Genomic DNA, 19,741 nt, shown 5'->3' on the forward strand with positions numbered 1-19,741 from the left:
ATATATATATTCTTTTTTCATTTCTGCATGTATTAGTCCTGTCCCTTTTTTCTGTACAACACAATAACATAATAAAAACCACAAAGACATTGAAATGATGCACCAAAGCTTCTCCAGACCTTTCAATGACAAGGTTTTTGGCCTTTCCTGTTTTTGAAATGCCAGAGTGGTGGGCCTAGTTTCCTAGCTTCTCTTTGCTAAACTAGTTTCTCTTTGCTCTTGTTCATCTGTATTGCAGTGGGTCTCTCTCTCTCTCTCTCTCTCTCTCTCTCTCTCTCTCTCTGTCTTTGTCTGTCTCTCTCTCTCTCTCTCTCTCTCTCATATTTAATTTAGCTGAGCCATAGACAAAGTGTGAAATGTGAATGAGTGAGAAACACTCACACTCAACTCAGGATCTTTTGGCTCCTGTTGGGAATTACGCTGTTCATTAGTCCCACTTTATTCCATTCTGCCTTAGATTGCTTGTAGTACGCCTGCAGCACAGCTTCACGAATTCCTACTTAACAAGCTTTTAACTCTGTGAAAGAGAGAAGACCATGCTTTATGCTAAACCTTAACCTTTTTAAGTGATTGATGAGTTGCATTATGTCTTCAGAGTTGTAGCAGTCACATTTCAGAATGATGTCTGGTACTTGTCATACTTTCTCTATTTGGACTAGTCCAAGCCATACTTCCTCTTGTTCTTAACATTGTCCTCATTTCCACTTATTTGCTATTTTTAACATTTGGACAAACAAAACCCAGATACATGTCCTAGGCAAAAGTAAAATTGAGGCCTGCCTTAAAATGTTTTCACCTATCCAGATTCATTCCTTTTCAAACTTTCTGCTTGAATACACTGATCTGTTGACACCACAACATTTAATGCTGAGTTATATTCTACATTTCACTGTCTCTCCAAGGTTTTTTCAGTGACTGTGAGAATTTAATCTGTTTTATAGTTTTTGTTTTTGATTAAACATGATGTTGAAGTTTGCGTGTAGATTACACATAGTTTGAGTCCTGCCTGTAGCCTTGGATTTCTAATGCATGAGAAGTCTTGTCCAAGGCCAGGCTTGGGAAAAGAACTTTGAAGGGAAAGATTTTTTTTTCCACCGTCTTCATAAAGCTAACTGCTGGCCTTCCTCTATGCAGGTCCGCTGCATGCTGAACATTTGGGGTGTGATGCTCTTCATTCGCATGACGTGGATTGTGGGCCAGGCTGGTGTTGGTAGGTTTGAGTCTCTGGAATACTTTTTGGCAGTTCATGTGAATTAGGGCTTCAATTCACACAGTACACTTGGCCTCCCATCAGTTCACTGCCATCCACAATCCAGGCGTTGAATGTTACTTCAAGGTGCAACCTGCAGTTATCAGTCAAGCAAAAACAAATTTTCCAGTACCATGACAGTTGACAATTAAGTTCAGAAAGTGTGAATTTTTACAGAGTTGCAAATACACTACGTACATCTGATGGACTATAAAAGCTGCTAATACACTTAAAAGTCATAACATTTTCTGTCATAACAGAATAATGAAAAGCCAAACATTTTATTCACTAATTTGTAATATTCTGAATATATGTCTATCTGTTTATAAACCCATGAATTATTTGCCTATGTAACCCTTGTATTCACATAAATGGAAATTGGAGCAGATTAAAATGGGAAAATTTGAGTTTAATGATGATATTTTAATTTTGTTGTTTTTTTTCCCCCTCCTAGTGTGTGCCTGCGTTATTGTTGCTATGGCAACTGTTGTGACCACCATTACTGGCTGCTCAACTGCTGCGATTGCTACTAATGGCTTTGTGCGAGGAGGTGTGTAAGCTCTTGGTGGAGATGTGCATTGCCTGTGATGCCTTCTTAAAACTGCAGGTTGTCAGGAAGAACATGTTTTGTTTGTGTCTGGTTTACTATGCTTCCTTTTGTGCCTGATCCCTAACCACCACCACCACACATCGTGTCATGATATGTCAGTGCCTTCATAATACATTTTAGTTGGGTCAGGAAATTGCCTGAACCAGAGGATCTGACTGTTAAGGTCATGTGTAGAATTAGGAAGATATTACAGTCCCAGCTGATGTTTCTTTATTCGGCAATGATCTATTTACACGTTGAGCAGTGAAGCTCTAGGTAAATTACAGCTTTCCTTGTTGGCAAACTCTCTTATTAGGACAAAAAACTGTATTTTTTTCTTTTTGGTAATATGATCATTTTATTTTGAAAAGGGAATATATGAAGAGATGGTGGTGTTTGGTGACTTCCGGAGGAATAATACAATGCTTAAAATGCTTTGTGAGGTTGTAGCTGTGGATGAAGAACACTGCAATAGTTAAGGGCATTGAGTCCTCTAACACACCTGATTGCACAGATGCCTATTCATCTTTGATACAAACAAAACAATCTGTGTTTTACTTATCAGTGATCTACACTAGTAAATGATGTCTTTTTTTTATTTATTTTTTTGTTACATCCTCCTCTGGTGACACTTTAAATCATATAGTTGACTAAATTTATTAAGGCATCTGTTTACATTCACTTCTTGCGTTTTTTTTTTTTTTCTTAATTTGTTCATTTTCCATTTGTGGATGGCATTTTTTTTAACATAAGTCATACAACTCTTTCCTTAATGGTTTTATTTTTGTATCTTTGTACACAGTTTAATTGCCAGTGTGAAATTATGAGCCTGTGAATGATAGACTAGGCTATGTCCTTCTGTCTCATGACACCCCCTTTAAAATTAGTCAGTTCTTTAGCTACAGTCTTCTTAGATTTATTCATTTAGTCAGGTAGCATACTCTGCAGCACACCATAGCTGTAATTATTTCTACTTTGCCCCTCCTCACCGTCCGAAATAGTACAGTATCTGTAGAGACCACACTGAATAGCACTGTGATCAGCTTGGAATAAAAAGAAAGCACTCTTGACGTTGCTCTCAGTTGTTGCAGCATTACTTCCAGCAATTTTGTCTGAAGAATTATGAGATACCGTTTTTTTGGTACACGTCTTGTAATAGGTACAGCACTCTCCCTACAGGTCCTGAACCTGAGGAAAGAGGAAAAACAAGGCTTTTTTTGTTCAAGTTTTATTTCTGCTTGAAACTGTAATCATATCACAGCACGAATGTTTATATTTTCAGAGATTACCCCAGGGGAGCTCATTTTCTGTTACTTATGTTCCCAAGGTCTTGTACGCGCAGGATCAATTTCTGTTGCAAGCTGAGATGGAAACTTGACTGTTATTTCTCTTCTTGACTGTGTTTGGTCTAGTGCACTTCACTATTCAAGCTGTCCAAACCTTTACCAAAGCTGACTGACAAAATTGGGGAAATTTTCTAAAATAATTTAACAGTGGTTTAAACAAAGATTGCAATAAAGGATGCATTATATTAAAGTCCCGAAGGGAATGATGGCATCATTGCAGTATTAGAGATGATTGAGATCACTTGCCTTGCATACAGCTTGTGTAAGCCTCTAGGACCCATAAATATTAGTTCCACTGAAATAAATAATTTTTTGGTATTCCATTTAATTCTCAATTGTCCCCTTTTGATCATCTCTAAGTATTTTTACAGTTTCTGAGCCAAGCCTCTATGTATAAATCTCTCAAAAAGTTACTGCTGGTTTAATTTGGAATGTACCTGACAATGTGGTTTTCTGGGCGAGTTTTCTAGTTTGCTGGAAATTGTTTTTAATGATCTACCCTCTTCTCATATACTAACTTTTTTTTTCTCTTGTCCTCAGGAGGGGCCTATTATTTGATATCTCGAAGTTTAGGCCCAGAATTTGGTGGTTCTATTGGCCTTATCTTCGCCTTTGCCAATGCTGTGGCAGTGGCCATGTATGTTGTTGGATTTGCTGAGACAGTTGTTGGACTTCTTCATGTAAGGAATATATTCCCTTTTGTTATTTTAGCTTGCCCAAAACCCTGCAGTATATTCAAATTATAAATATCCCCTTGCTTTTTTTTTCTAAGGGTTCTGCGCTCATCATGTTAGATGAAACTAATGATGTCAGAATCGTTGGAACCATCACTGTCCTTATTCTCCTTGGGATCTCTGTAGCAGGCATGGAGTGGGAGGCAAAAGTAAGAAACTTTTGCAATTTATATTTCTGCTTTCCTGTTTAACATACATACACCTGAGAGTATACTTGTACTGGGAGAGTAAAATAATTTTAATCCTTTCCCCCACACACACAGGCACAGATCTTCCTTTTGGTTATCTTGATCAGTGCTATCTTCAACTACTTCATTGGCACATTTATCCCCATTGAGTCAAAGGAAAAATATGGATTCTTTGGCTATGATGGTACAAACAATATTAATATTATTTATATGACATTAATGGATCATTAGTTTTCTAAAAGGATTTTTGTACTTTAAATGCCTTACTATTTCCTTTCCCTTCTTCAGGTGGTATCATGATGGAAAATTTGCTTCCGGACTTCAGAGGAGAAACATTCTTCTCTGTTTTCGCCATCTTCTTCCCTGCAGCCACTGGTATTCTTGCTGGTGCCAACATCTCAGGAGATCTTGCAGTGAGTTATGAAATATATTAGTTTTATAGCAGTAACAAAAAAAGATGGTGAAAAATAAAAATGTACATACACATTATTTCCTGTAAGGGCAGCACGGTGGCGCAACAGGTAGTGTCGCTGTTGCACAGCTCCAGGGTCCCGGGAGATGTGGGTTTGAGCCCCACTCCAGTTGACTGTCTGTTAGGAGTTTGGTGTGTTCCATGTGCTCTGGTTTCCTGTCCAAAAACGCACATTCTTAGGTGGATTGGCTACTCAAGTGTCCATGGGTGTGAATGTATATTGCCCTGTGATGGACTGGTGCCCTGTCCAAGGTGTGTTCCTGCCTTGCGTCCAGTGATTCCAGGCAGGCTCCAGAAGCACCGCGACCATGAAGTGGATAAGCAGTTACAGACAATCAATGAATTTTTTTCTGTTTTAGGATCCTCAGATGGCAATCCCAAGAGGAACACTATTGGCCATTCTTATTACAGGTGTTGTCTATCTGGGTGTTGCTGTTTCTGCAGGTACATGGTGTTCATTAATCAAGTTGTGTTGTACTGTGTTTATGCCATTAATAAAATATTTTATTATTTTAAACTTGGTGTGTTTTTCTTATTTACTTCTAAAAGGAGCTTGCATAGTGAGAGATGCGACAGGTAAGGAAATCAATGGCACCCTGAGTAGTGACCTCACAAACTGCACCGGTGCTGCCTGTAGGTTTGGCTATGACTTCTCCTCCTGCAGGGTTCTTGGACCACAGTCACAGTCACATTGTAAATTTGGGCTCCATAATGATTTTCAAGTAAGTTGAAAGCTGAATTGAATAGATGGAAAAAAATATGAACTTTTTTTTTTTCTCTACCTCACTGAAATGTACTTAAACACATTTCTCTCTTCATCCCAAGATTATGAGTGTGGTGTCAGGTTTCGGTCCACTCATCACTGCAGGAATTTTCTCAGCAACACTCTCTTCAGCTTTGGCCTCTCTGGTCAGTGCCCCCAAAGTTTTCCAGGTAGGCATTTTCATTTGTTCCTGCAAATGCTCAAATGTGATGAAAGGTGACCAACGAGTACTGAAAATTCCTGCTTAAGTAAGAGTACTGTTGATAGTTATTTATTATAATATATATTTTTTGGTAATTGAAAGGCAACCTGTATATACTTTGACATCTCTAAAAGTAATTGTCAGGACTGGAGTACATAAACTGAGCATGGCTGTGCTTTAATTGGTTGTATACATTTTTGTTTGTCCTTAAGTATTATTTTAAAATATTCATTATACATAATTCATATTTAATATATTTTAGTATATTAAATTGTATTTTAGGAATGTTAGAGATTAACATGTGCTTATTATTATTATTATTATTATAGAATTACATGAAGATAAATATTTATTTTGCAGCCCTGCATAAACTGTTCTGGGATCTTATTTTCCAAACTTTGCTGTTTTTCTGGTTCAAAGGCATGCTCAATATTCAAGTTTAACACAGACCTATTTCTCTTTGTTTAGGCTTTATGTAAAGACAACATTTACCCTGGCATTGCTGGATTTGCTAGAGGTTATGGCAAGAACAATGAACCCCTGCGTGGATACTTGCTCACATTTGGCATTGCCCTGGGCTTTATCCTCATTGGTAAGTATATTTTTATGAAGTCACAATCTAATTGTATCTTATATTTAAATGTATTCTGTAGCACCCATTTGTTTTGCTTTTTCTTTCTCTCTCTCCAGCTGAACTAAACACCATTGCTCCAATCATTTCCAACTTTTTCCTGGCCTCTTATGCCCTGATCAATTTTTCGGTGTTCCATGCCTCTTTGGCCAACTCTCCAGGTAAGACTCAGTTTTAATTTAAGGCTTTAGAAGCTATGCTCTTAAGTTAGATATGTTACTATATTTAAAAGGATTTGACACCCCCACCCTCAAATTGGGGAGGTTTCAATGACTGACTATGGGAAAATCTGTCTGTATAATATGGTTTGTCTAGTTTTGGTGCATCATGGATAATCTGCTGTAGCAGTGCACAATTTGGGATTTTTCAATTTCTGCACTGACTCTTAGCATTACCTAAAATATACTATGCTGCATTAAGTTTCTGAAGTAAAATAAAGAGCAGTGGATTTTAAAGCTAATATGAATTTCTTGTGTGTACCTTATACAATGTCACTTTAAGGTATTCCTTGGATAGTTTTTAATGTGACAAAAGTTACATCTTATCCTTTGTGGCATTGAAGAACAAATTTCATAGATTTAAATTTTATGTCTAATGCATAACATTGGGACACTCAACAAAAGGTCAATGTTTCATGTGATTAGCCTCTGGGTTGTAGCTTGGGCAAGGTTTTAAATTAACCTAAATATTGATTATATATTTATGTATGCATGTTTTTAAGTGCGCGTTTATTTTTTGTGCAAAGACGTATGTTCTTTCTTCAATACCAAAGCTCTAGAAGAATACAAGGTATATATCTTCAATCTAACACTGATGTTGTGCATAATCTTACATACACAATTTCATGCATGTAAAGGGTACATTTTTTTTTATGCTATATTTTTAAACATCTCATTTGTGCTGTACTTAATGTTAAAATATTAAGCTGTATGAATATGTACCCTTTATGTCATGTGCCCTTTATAGCCTTACAGTGTAAACAGTTCTAACTAAAATCCCATTAGTCATGTACTAGTCGTCTGTCAAAAAATACCCCTTTAGTTACAGTAACCACTCTCATATATATGCTAACTTGCTAACTCTTCGTAATCCAAGTCTGTATCCATGCTAAACTGACATCACTGTATTATATTGTCTCCGCCGTTTGACACATTTAGGCAAAGAGTAAAGTGATCAGTATAGCTGAAATATATCAAACATACTTTTGCTTTATTAAGTATGTAATAGCAAGAATCTGTCCTTACAGGTGCTAGAATATGAGAAGGCATATATTTAGTTTTTTATATAAAAGAATATATAAAGACTAGCCTAGAAGAATAGTTTCAATATGTTTGATAGACTATTTATAATATATACTATATAATTAATCCTATTATATAATAAAAAACATAATTTGTAATTCAGGACCTTCTGGACCTTCTGGACATTCTGTGGATTTGTATTTTTATTTCTGTGATGAAATGAGTATAGGAGTAGAAATTACATATGTGCATATCTCCGTCGCTAAAAGTTGATTACTACATTTGTTGGGCAGGATGGAGGCCCAGCTTCAAGTACTACAACATGTGGGTGTCCCTTGCTGGAGCAATGCTCTGCTGTGTGGTCATGTTCGTTATCAACTGGTGGGCAGCCCTCTTGACCAATGTCATCGTCCTGTCTCTTTACATTTATGTCAGCTATAAGAAGCCTGGTAAGGTTAACTTTAGATTGTAATTGTTTAATTATTTCTGCAATACTACATAATTTCTTATGTCTTAATTTCATAATTTAATGAAATACTGCTATTACAAAAGCATACTGACCAGTCTTGCAGAAACAAGCTGTTTTTTATATTAATCTTATACTAATCTTAATATTTTATGCTTTTTCTATCTAAATAGACAGGCTTTAGTTAAGTCATTTTATTTTTACTGACAAATTTCAAATATTTAAATGGGTGTTTCTGTGCATGTGTTTACATGAATGAAGACTTTTACTTTATCCAACAAATGTAAATACCTTTTGTCTAAACAAAAACAATTAATTTTCTTAGTTTTTTTTGTGCCATTTTCTTATGCATTTCATTCTTTTTAGTATTTCATATCTCTATGGATTATTATCCCTATTCATTTGCTCATTCTTAATCACTTTTTCATTCAGATTCCTTCCTGTAGCAGAATTGGGTCAGGGTAGAATTATGCATAACGAAGATAGGACTAGCACTAAGACTAAGCTATTGCCTTTTCTGACTTGGCTTATGCTTAAAACTTATAATGCACTACACTTTGGCCTGTTATTGATAACTCTTTTTTTTTTTTTTTTTTTTTTTTTTGTATTTATTTATTTATTTTTCCTACTGATGCATGAATATCCTTGGGATAGGTCTCTGTATGAGTTGTGCCACAGCTCAGCTGTTGTGTAGACTAATGTTGGAGGAAAAAGAGATGGGGACACAAGCAGGGCAGGAGGCTTACAGACTGCCTAGACCTCCTCCTGCTCTAGTTTAAAGGTCCAAAGCCCTCTGGGTCACCTGCATGCTGGGGCCACAGATGTTAAGAACTTCCATGCTGTGCGTGTGTGTGTGCACGTGTGAATACAGAGTGTGTGAGTGGTCTTAGGCAGTGTAAAGGTCATTGCCATGTAAAAGTTAGTGTAGAAGAATGAAAATTGGTGGCATGGTTAGAAAATGGTCTAAATTAAGCATTTTCTGTTTACAGATGTGAACTGGGGTTCATCCACTCAGGCACTGACCTACCACCAGGCTCTTACACACAGTCTGCAACTCTGTGGAGTCGCAGAACATGTGAAAACCTTCAGGTAGAGAGATTTTATCATGTTCCTTTGTGTTTTTCTTGTAGAGGTTTTGTTTGAGTGCATGACTTTTTTAAAACCTGCTAGCTTGAGCATGGGGGCTTGAAAAATATTCTTATCTACAAAAGGGGCACTGCTATGAACTATTATTGCATTAGTGCATTTTAATATTGTTTGCTACAAATTCAAGCATAAGGCTTATGCTGTAGCCAAAAACCTGTCTGAGTGTCTGCAGATATTTTGTCTAGCATGACATCCCCATGAGTGTTACATAACAGAGACCATGTGGGATGGTGAGCCATACTACATCTTGTAAACTGAATTGAGTGTTATTTGTTATTGAAGGCTTTTAAAGACTGTAGATAGCCTAACAACCTGATTTTCAGACAAAGCTTAAGCTCAGTATTTTTTAAAAATCAGAATCTCCTGTAACAGTGTATTGTAGCCCAAAGCTACATTTAATCTGTGTCTAAATACTTGCTTGATATAGAGTATGCAATGATTATCACCTTGTTCATTACTGCTAAAGAAAGGATGTGAAACCATCACAGAGATGCAGAATAGTACAAAAAATTTGTAATTTAAGCCAGAGAAAAAATGCTGCATCAGTTATTGGGAAGTTTCAGGAGAATTACACCACCATTAAACAAAAGCATTGTGTCTCCACAGAAGAATAGTGTTTTCAAGAAGAAAACAGTATAACCTTTGTCTGGAAGAAAAATATTTCCACAGATATGTAGAACTCAGTTATAGACTGTAAGATGTCTTAACGTATGTGTGGCATATTAATGTAGAATCTAATAAACACCAGGCAAATGTGAAGCTAACAGGCAGAATTGGTACTGAAACTGAGGAAACTCTAACTAGAGTTGTGGCCTCTTAGAGTTCCCATGGCAATACGCCCATGGGGGATTAGTGAGTGTCTGATTAATACCTTGATAATCAAACGAGTTACTACCCTTTGCCATGGTTGTAATCCCCCCCTTCCTTTTTTTTAAAGCATATTTGCTTTGAAGTACACTAATCTGAACTTCTCATGTTCTAGCCTAAACCAAAGACATGACCTTTCAAGGTCATGTGAAGGGAGGACTCTATAATTGCACATTATGGATGCTTTCACTGGCAATAGTGGTACCTATTTTAATACTTCAGCAATGTGACATGTAGATTCTGTGGAAAGGGCCTGCAAAATATTGTAGATTTAAAATAGTTTTTGTACTACTACTTGATTGTATGCTCATGCTGTGAAATTCTATCTCTAAAGGACCTCTCACACAAAGAGGATCAGGTCACGCGATTGTTTTGCTTCTTCACAGGCCTCAGTGTTTGGTGATGACTGGAGCACCCAACTCTCGCCCAGCTCTTCTCCATCTGGTCCACGCCTTTACTAAGAATGTTGGCCTGATGGTCTGTGGCCATGTACGCATTGTAAGTTCCTGACACTTCACTCACAGCAAATCAAATATGTACACATATGCAAAATAAAACACCATTTGTTGTTTCACGGCCACATAAAGCATTTATTTTAGGGCTTCGTGATGGTGCTGCTGGGTAATGCATTTAATAGGTTTATGTCTTATACTAAGGACATGAACTTGTTTCCTGGTAATGACACCACCATCAATGGCTTTATGCTTACGAATGGCCCTGATGTTTGATTGGGATTTTCAGCTTATTTTCTTTCTTCTGTCAGTCACTTCACATCTCTTTGTTTGCTGAAACTTGCTGGAATGGACAAGATAATGTAATGACTTCTTTGTTAGACTGTCACATGATTTTCTGCTAACCAAAAACTGTGTAAATCTGGTCAAGCCTCATTTATTTAAGAACATTTCACATGGGTCGGTTCTAAAAGTGACTACCCAGTGGAAGGGATGATTGTCCCAGTAATGTATACTATATGTATTCTCATAACTAACATATCCGTGCTGTGTACATAACTGTAGCATGGGTAGGTTAGATCACTGAATAGGACTCAACATTGGGTTGTCATTGCTTACCGTAGAGTTTGTGTAGCTGGCCATTAATGCTTTGACCTCACTGTAAATAGTGACCACAAGCAGAAACGTGTACTTTTTAGAAAGTATCTTTTTATCTTTTTTTTTTTTTTTTTTTTTTTTTTTTTTTTTTGAAGGGCTATTCAGTAGAGTAGCTTTAGGTTTTATATTTTGCACATTTAAAGTAGCCTTACTTGAAGTAATAAACTTTCCAGTTCATTATGCCAAATTTTGGGATGTAAAAGGTATAATAGCTCTTAACATAAGAGGCAATTTACAGCAGCCTCACTGCCAGGCTCTGCACACATCAGTAATCAAAAGCACATTGTCTGGATCCAAGTTCCATTAAGTTCCCACAACTAGACCCAAAAGAGCACAGAACCCTTCCGCTGGCTTTCACCGCATATTCCATTACTAAACCAAAAACTGGAGAAACTGACCATTTTCCTGGAATGTAGTAATTCACTTTCCCAGTTTTTAAATATGAATTATCAATACTAGATGTTCAGACATCATAAATGCATTTTTTTCAATATGATAATGGATCCTTGTTGTGCCTTGGTAATTAAAATGTTCATCTGTGGCACATAGATTGATCAGCTGCAATGAAGAGTGGTCTGTCTTTTTAATGAAGCTTCTCATGTTCTCATCAGAGTTCTCGCAGGCCAAACTTTAAGGAACTGAATAGTGACATGGTACGCTACCAGCGTTGGCTACTTAACAACAACTCTAAAGCTTTTTACACACCTGTAATTGCTGAGGACCTCCGCCAGGGCACCCAGTATCTTCTGCAGGTGTGTGTGTAAAATTTCAAATATTCTTATATTTAAAATGCTCTATTTTGTTTTAAATGATTTGATTAATAATGCCCCTAGGTGAACATTGATGTGGCCTGTAGTGTCTCTGTTCATATGCCAATTTTGTTTCTGTTAGGCTTCTGGACTTGGGAGATTGAAGCCCAACACACTGGTGCTTGGATTTAAGAATGACTGGGCAAATGGTGATATGAAAGAGACTGAAACTTACATCAATACGATACAGTGAGTAAGGTCCCCTCCTTGGTTTCATAAAAAAACAAACAACCACATCTTCAACAGAAAATAGACATATATTTCCCCCGTGATTTTTGGAATCCATAATTTAATTGCATCCCTAAATTACAAGTGCACACTATGCCCGTATATGACCTACAAACCTTTGTCATAATCTGTCATACTAAAGCCGTTCTTCATGGACAGTATGTGTGAAATATTTTGAGATTCTAACATACTTTTCTTGTATTAGATCTGTCAGAAAACAGATTCCAGTGGGCTTAGCCAAAATCTGTACAAGTGGGGATTCCTGTACTCTTTATGCATCAGTCATGCATAATAGACATCATTGCATGAGATAAAGGGACAGAATGATATCAGTGATACTTGATCTGCTCTCTAATTATACTTGTGCAGATTAATTAATAACTAATATGACTTATAGCAAGTTAATGTTGTGAATGCTGTGATTAAGTTCCATACTGCTTAGTGAATGCAGTGTGCTAGAACTAAAGAGGTTTTCTCGTAATCTCCACCATAAAATAGTTTTGTTAATGTTCATGTAACAAATACAGTAAGCCCTCTTTTTTCTGCCATGTGCAATTGTCCTCAGCTTCATTGTAACATGTGCTCAAGCATATTTGTTTGTTTAAGCCGATATCCAGTAATCATTTGGACTTGGTGGACATTTACTGCTTTAATGCAGACATGTCATGGATCAATCAAAGGACTAACTATTGTTTATTTGTGTGTGTATGTTTTAGTGATGCCTTTGACTTCCAGTATGGTGCTGTCATTCTCAGACTAAGAGAAGGACTTGATATTTCTCACATTCAAGGCCAAGGTACAGTACTAATCTACCAGGTGTTATAATGATTGACCTGTTAGTTCCAAAATGTTATGCTTATCTTTTGAAAATTACAACCTTCTGAAACTGAAATTTTTACTAGCCAAAGTATCACTCTTTATATTGTTTGTGTTGAAACTATTCCTTATATTATCCGTTTATCATGCTGTGCCATTCAGGCCTGAATTCATAGGAATGAATGAATTTAGCATTTAGCACTTTTAAATACTTCCATGGTTAAGTAAATTAAATTATCCATGTAATGGATTTGTTTTTCCTAAACAGGAAGGTCTATATTTATGCTAAATTCCAGTTGAAATTGCCTTGACCTCAGTTTTTTGCACAAGAATGGACACAGATTTGGTAAATAAGTTCATTCTTTTTGTGTCTACAAAGATGATACTTCAGGCATGAAAGATGTTGTGGTGTCTATTGACATGAGCAAAGACTCAGATGGTGATTCCTCCAAGCTTTCATCTAAGGCAGCAAGTGTTCAGAACAGTCCAGCTGTCCAAAAAGGTTAGTATTTTTCTTTGTTCTGATATATTTCACAGAAAAAAATGCTCTCACACTGTGATGGAGTACTGTCTATTCTTGTGAAGGTCTTTTGAAATGTAAAATAAATTGTGAGTTGATTTCATCCGTTTCCCTTCTGGGCTTTTTTGAAGTAGACGACATCTTAAACTGCTCACACTACTCACACAGGAAGTGTTGTGGTGTGCCCTTGTGATCTTGACTATTCCACTGGGACGCTGTACTCCAATCACTAACACACTTCACATTGTACACACATATCCCAGATGTCCTTGCTTGTGCTTATGAAGGGTTGTCAGATGTCTACCCCCACAGCTGGGTGACAAACAAACAGGGGAATTATTCCCACAAAAGGGAAACAATTAGGCTGGGAACAGAGCAGAACAAGAATATTTACATGACATTCTTGGTATCCAGTAAGCTGAGAAAGCAACTGCATGGAATGACACATGGTATGCACCTGTACATGGAGAGAAAAATCTTATTTTATTCTTACGATTGAGTTTACAAGTGAACTTTAGTAAACACAATCTAAAACTGAGACTGACTTCATATAAGGAAAAATTCAAACAGGTATTTTTGCAGATACCAACATATTGCTGTGTCATGTCTACATTGTATAAAAAGTGTGAATTATGAATAATAATAATTGTTGAAAGTAATGCGATATGGGTTTGTGTTGATATTGGAGTGCTTAAATCAGTTTAGACAAAATTTCAGTGCATCAGTTTTAATCATTTTAGTGCAAAACCTTTCTATTCACACGTCTAGTTTCAAACACAGAGCTCCAGCCTTTTAATAATAAACTTACACTATTGACTCATGTAACTGGAGTCACCTAAATCAACTCTTTGACTCAATTTGATTCTTATAAATTGTGGTAACTCTGTTTGCATTATTACCCAATTGTTAACCAATGTTAACTTCATTTCTATTCAGTCGTCTTCCATTATTAAAAATAAGCCATTTCACTATCTAGTATCTAGTCCTCAGATTTTAAAGCAGCAGCTTATTTAAACCTTGAAAGAGGAACAGGGTGAACTCTGCCAGAGTTGCTGCTGCGCCGCCACCCTCTTGTTGAGATGGGTTTAAAACTGTAAACAATCCATAATTAAAAAGGTCCTCTGTATTTGCAGGAATGAAAATGAGAGTTTAACAGCATTAATCTTAAAGTATTTGTATTATATTATAAATCATATGACATTTCCTGTTGTATATGAACTTTATTTCCATTCTACCTTTAAGGTGCATGAAAGAAAAGCATATTGTGTCTTTTCAATTATCATTGTGTCTTATTTCTTTTTTTTATTTTTGTTAAATACCCCTTGTCCACTTTCTTTAAATTTCGTATAACTCAACAAGTGTTGCAAGCTTTTAGCAGTAATGTTTGGTCAGATTTATTTTAAAACAGGAGTCACTCTAATAGACTGTAAAAGTCTTTTTATTTTTTTTCCTTTTTTTTTTTTCCTCAGAACATTTTTATATATGTTTATATATGGGGTTTTTATCGTAAACAAATTTGGCTATTCAAATAGGGCAGTTCTGGTAGCACCCTCGAACATGTTTATTTTCTCTGCTCAGATTTCTGCCTCATGAATTGCTTACTTTAAAAGGTACTGTGAATCTGAGCCTGTTTGTTGACAGAAGACTCTCAGACAATTTGTCCCATGGAAACCCAAAACCTCACAAGATGTATATATTGTGTTTTTAATGTTCAATCCAAAATACGGTCATTATTCACTAGCCTGATTTGAGGAAAATGTCATGCTTGTATAAGACATATTTATTTGAAGCTGGATTATGGTGGTGAATTTTGGCTGTCAGATGGACTAAATGTTTGGATGTCTTCTGTCTTGGACGGCTTGTGGAAGAGCACTGCTAGTGCTTTTCTCATGGTATGATATTGCCAGTCTCTGCTCTGACAGCTTTTCTGCTTATATTGGTGAGATGTGAGCAGTTCATGTTGTTTTGAACTGAAGTATCCTTTTCCCCCAGGAAATTTGATGAAATTCATATTGAGCATGCATTGTTTTTTCCTTCACAGAGAACAGTTCATTACATTTGGAGCCGTTTCTAATGCAATGTTAACAGAACAGACCTCTCATTGTACCTCATTGTTGACGCATGTGTTTCCCATCACTACATCAGTGAGCATTAACTCTCCTTTTTTTTTCTCCCCTCTCCTTTTCTGCTTTTTCCCCCCGACTTCACTCAGATGACGAGGATGACAGCAAAGCTTCTACACAGCCCCTGTTGAAAAAAGGCAGGCAGTCAATTTTGTGTTTTGGGTTCTCTCTTTCTCTCTAGCTATTGTTGTATCTCTTTCTCTCTCATTCTCTATTTATGACTAGCTGTTGGTTTTCCTTCTGCACAACTGCTTGTCATTTAGGAATAACTATTCTCTTTCCTCAGTTTTCTTGTTGTATCTTTCTGCTGGCTTTATTCTAAACCTCTTCTCATGGCTTCCTGTAGCCTCAAGTCTACCTTTTGTGGTAATGCCTGCTCCATCATAGTTGAGGAATCTATCTCCCTCAGTAGTGTGTGTGTGTGTGTGTGTGTGTGCACTGATAACACGCCTTTCTTTCTCCTCTTTCTCTCCTGGACTGCTACTCCTGCTGCACCTAGTGGCTAATTCTTCTGATGGAAAAATCTTATAAAAAGAAATGCTCTGCAATACAATGTATTTTTGAATTTTATATGGTACAAATTCTAAAGGCGCCTACATCTATTAATATGCATATGTAAGTGTGGTGGGTTTTTTGTTGGTTTGTTTTGTCTTTTTCTCTTTTATTTTTTTACCTCTTACTTTTACTTATGCTATGAGGCAAGTAGCTTGGCTTTGGTTTAAAGCATTCTTCGGGGACCTCATTGCTCTGTGATCCTGGAAAAGACAATCTTAAAATAAAATCTCTGAGTTTTCTTATCTACTATTTGTTGCACACCACCAGTCAGACTTGAATATGACTTTTCCCACTGATGATGCTTTCCTGTAGTTACTGAAGTGTGTATGACTCTGTGTGTTCCTAGATAAAACCAGCCCTACTACACCCTTAAATGTGGATGATCAAAAGCTGTTGGAGGCCAGTCAGCAGTTTCAAAAGAAGCAGGGGAAAGGCACAGTGGATGTCTGGTGGCTTTTTGACGATGGCGGTACGTTGTAATTTCTCATTTTGCACCACTACATACACTTCCATCAATGATCTGTGCAAAATCAATAAAATTAAAATGTGTCTTCAATAAAAGTGGTGTTTTGTTGCTCACCGTCTTGTTTTCTCAGGCCGACATTTGACACTAAATTGATTTGCTTATTAATGTCATTACATGTGGAAAAGATTCTATCAAGTTTAGTTTATTTTTAAACATGTTTCAGCTCTTATGCTACAAGATGTATGCCTTTAGCATCCCAGATGCCCCAATATATCAGCCCATGTTTTTTTTTTAATGTTGGCCACTGAAAAACATTTGTGTAATTTGGAGGTAAAAAAACATTTATATTAAAAAAATATATTGTGGAGCTGTTCCAAAACATTTATGTGTTTGCAAATAATTGTTACCAGTTTGTTCTATGAGGTGCCTTGCATTTGAAAATCCTTTGGACGGAAACACTACACTCTGTATAACTGGAACTGTTTTTTCCTTTTCAAAAGTAATGGCCTCAGGTGAATGTATGGTGTGAAAAGAACAAAAACTGCTCTAAAGCTTTTGTCTCCCTTTGTAGTCATCTGAGCTTTGGCTTTTTTGCTTGTGACAGGCCTGACTCTGCTCATCCCATATTTAATCGCCAACAAGAAAAAGTGGAAAGACTGTAAGATCCGTGTCTTCATTGGGGGCAAGATCAACAGGATCGACCATGACCGCAGAGCGTTAGTATCTTGCTTTGGAGGGGTTTGTAGTACTGCAGTAGATCCGTGTTTGATTTGATTTAATCTGTCAAATTTTTATTATTATTATTATATATATTTTTTTTATTCGTGCCAGTATAATCAGCTTTAGAAGTTTATGTCCTGGCTAGTAGTAGTTACATATGTTTAAAGCTTATATGCTGAGGACCTGTGAGGATGACTCGACCTAGAGCGTGTTACTACAGTTTTCTGAAAAGCCAGACCAATGCAACATGCCAGAAGCCCTAAGCCTGTGCTCTGAGGCCTATTAATATTCTGCTTCTTTTTTACATAAAATGCTTTATGCATGGCATCTCTGTTGTATTCTCTGTCTCGGTTGTATTCTCTCTCTCTCTCTTTTTCTCTCTCTCTCTCTCTCTCTCTCTCTCTCTCTCACAGAGTGCTCTGAACCCACATTGCAGTATTGTCCAACACAAATGTTTCCCATTGTCCTTTGCAGCTGCCTGCTGCTCCTTTGTTTGCTAAATTTAGCAGTGTGCCAGGGCTTAGTCTTTCACAGTGCACTGGAGCTAGTGCGGAAGTACCTAGGTTTCAAATCTGGCAGTAGGTTATTTTGTGTTGTTAAGTGGATGGTCAGATGCAGCTGAATGGAATTATCACTGTTCGTTTAAAAATACTGGTGAGGTAATAATAATCTGGGTCATCACATTGGAATGGGACAAATCCTATCTGATACAGGTCCATTACAGCTACTGTAGTCCTTGTCATTTCTCCAGTTAAAGTTATATTCCATCTTTATGAGCATGACTCAGTTTGAATGTTACCACAGTGTGGATCCAGAAAATTTTGACAGACGAACAATACATTAAACACAATCACACCTGCTAGGATAACTTTGAGAATCTGATTTCGTGCAATTAAATACTGAAAATTGGATTTGCTGGAGATGTACTGTGCTGCTGTATCCAGCTGTTGATTTTTTTTTTTATTTTTTTCCTCCTTATTCTTTTGAACTTGTTTCCTTTGAAGACAAGTCCACAGGAAATCACACACAAAAAAATAGCTTGCAGCTGATATTTCTCAAATCTGTATGTAATTTTAACAGTCTGCAACCTTAAATGTACAGATACCTGCCACATTCATTCTTTTAGAGCTCAAACTCTTTTAGAGGCTTTACATTTGTACCAGATTGGCTTTACATGCTATTCCTGAATGCATTCTATATTATAATGGCTTTGCAGGTCTTCAGTGACCATCTTTTGTTCTTTTGGTCCCTCCTCAGTATGGCCACTTTACTCAGCAAGTTCAGGATAGATTTCTCTGACATCACCGTCCTGGGAGACATCAACACAAAACCCAAGACTGAGAGGTAGGATAAGTGTCATGCCAGTGGCTTTATCTTAGCATTCCGCATGTGAACACTAATAGCATTGGTGATTTCACACAAACATCTCCATAATTGTGTGGTTTCATTAGTCAACCACCAAATGGCTGTACATTCCAGTAGCAAAAGCAGAACACTGGTGAATTATTAATTTTTTTGTTGTTGATTGTTTCTATCTTGAATTTTATGTCTAAAGCCTCTGCAATTAGTTGTGTTTTAAGAAAATACTGAAGGTTATAAATCATCTCACTATATACAATTTTTCCTGTACTGCCTTTAATAATTTAAACACAACTGTACAATATGCTGGAAATGTAAATTTGTCCACTATTCATCTGTTTTTTCAGTGTTGCAGCCTTTGCCAAGATGATTGAGCCTCATAGGCTGAGAGAAGACGACATGGAGCAGGAAGCTGCAGAGAAACTGAAGGCTGAGGAGCCCTGGAGGATTACAGACAATGAGCTGGTTCTTTACAAAGCAAAGGTGAGCACATACTCTCCTCCTAACTGTTAAAGCTTCCAGTCCATCCTGGTTTTCCTCACTGTGCTACATTTTCCCAGATGCTCTTCAGATTACTCTCTATTGAGAGTAAGGCTTGAGCTTCCATCGTAATAAGCAAGGTGCCAGTAGATTGTGTTTCATTACATATAGTTTGTTTTGTCATATGAGAGAGCCATATCAGCTTCCACAGCTGGTTGTAGCTCCTTTGAAACGAGAATAGATTTAGAATTGCCCTCATTAAGTGACATGAAACGGGTGGTGGAGAGGGTGGTTGGAGTAGAGGTAGTATATGCTTCTGAAACAGTGTAGGATAAATAAGGGCTGTTTGCATTTTTCTATAAAAAGGCATTCTGTAACCTGACACCAGTGGTTCATACTAACCTGTGGGTGTGTGTGTGTCTGTGGGGGTGTGTGTATGTGTGTGGGGGTGTATGTGCATACGTGTTGGTTTCAGAGTAATCGCCAAGTCAGACTGAATGAGCTGTTAATGGAGCACTCCAGCACAGCCAACCTCATTGTCATGTAAGTAGGTTTAACCTGGTTATTAAATATATTTGTGTGAGCGCTTGGGTGAATTGTCAAAACTCAAAGTAAATCAGTGCTTACCGGAACAAAAGTGTCATGAAAGTTGATTTTCAAAT

General features: G+C 37.0%; 1 protein-coding gene across 2 annotated transcripts in view; it reads left to right on the forward strand.

Moving 5' to 3' along the window:
- Positions 1 to 19,741, forward strand: part of slc12a2 (solute carrier family 12 member 2) — a 41,419-nt gene that overhangs the window by 18,190 nt on the left and 3,488 nt on the right. The window contains exons 3-26 of one of the 2 annotated variants that reach the window (XM_066650983.1): positions 1,135 to 1,210; positions 1,704 to 1,799; positions 3,725 to 3,864; positions 3,957 to 4,067; positions 4,182 to 4,290; positions 4,395 to 4,519; positions 4,938 to 5,022; positions 5,128 to 5,300; positions 5,404 to 5,511; positions 6,012 to 6,135; positions 6,234 to 6,335; positions 7,709 to 7,864; positions 8,871 to 8,970; positions 10,281 to 10,392; positions 11,615 to 11,755; positions 11,895 to 12,001; positions 12,757 to 12,836; positions 13,236 to 13,358; positions 15,589 to 15,636; positions 16,401 to 16,523; positions 17,125 to 17,236; positions 18,498 to 18,584; positions 18,947 to 19,082; positions 19,555 to 19,622. In XM_066650983.1, coding sequence (XP_066507080.1) covers positions 1,135 to 1,210; positions 1,704 to 1,799; positions 3,725 to 3,864; positions 3,957 to 4,067; positions 4,182 to 4,290; positions 4,395 to 4,519; positions 4,938 to 5,022; positions 5,128 to 5,300; positions 5,404 to 5,511; positions 6,012 to 6,135; positions 6,234 to 6,335; positions 7,709 to 7,864; positions 8,871 to 8,970; positions 10,281 to 10,392; positions 11,615 to 11,755; positions 11,895 to 12,001; positions 12,757 to 12,836; positions 13,236 to 13,358; positions 15,589 to 15,636; positions 16,401 to 16,523; positions 17,125 to 17,236; positions 18,498 to 18,584; positions 18,947 to 19,082; positions 19,555 to 19,622 — 2,642 coding nt within the window. The remainder of the gene's footprint in view (positions 1 to 1,134; positions 1,211 to 1,703; positions 1,800 to 3,724; positions 3,865 to 3,956; positions 4,068 to 4,181; positions 4,291 to 4,394; positions 4,520 to 4,937; positions 5,023 to 5,127; positions 5,301 to 5,403; positions 5,512 to 6,011; positions 6,136 to 6,233; positions 6,336 to 7,708; positions 7,865 to 8,870; positions 8,971 to 10,280; positions 10,393 to 11,614; positions 11,756 to 11,894; positions 12,002 to 12,756; positions 12,837 to 13,235; positions 13,359 to 15,588; positions 15,637 to 16,400; positions 16,524 to 17,124; positions 17,237 to 18,497; positions 18,585 to 18,946; positions 19,083 to 19,554; positions 19,623 to 19,741) is intronic. The other variant, XM_066650984.1, reaches the window with a different exon arrangement.

Source organism: Hoplias malabaricus, chromosome 18, assembly GCF_029633855.1.
Source record: "Hoplias malabaricus isolate fHopMal1 chromosome 18, fHopMal1.hap1, whole genome shotgun sequence".
Lineage (NCBI taxonomy): Eukaryota > Metazoa > Chordata > Actinopteri > Characiformes > Erythrinidae > Hoplias > Hoplias malabaricus.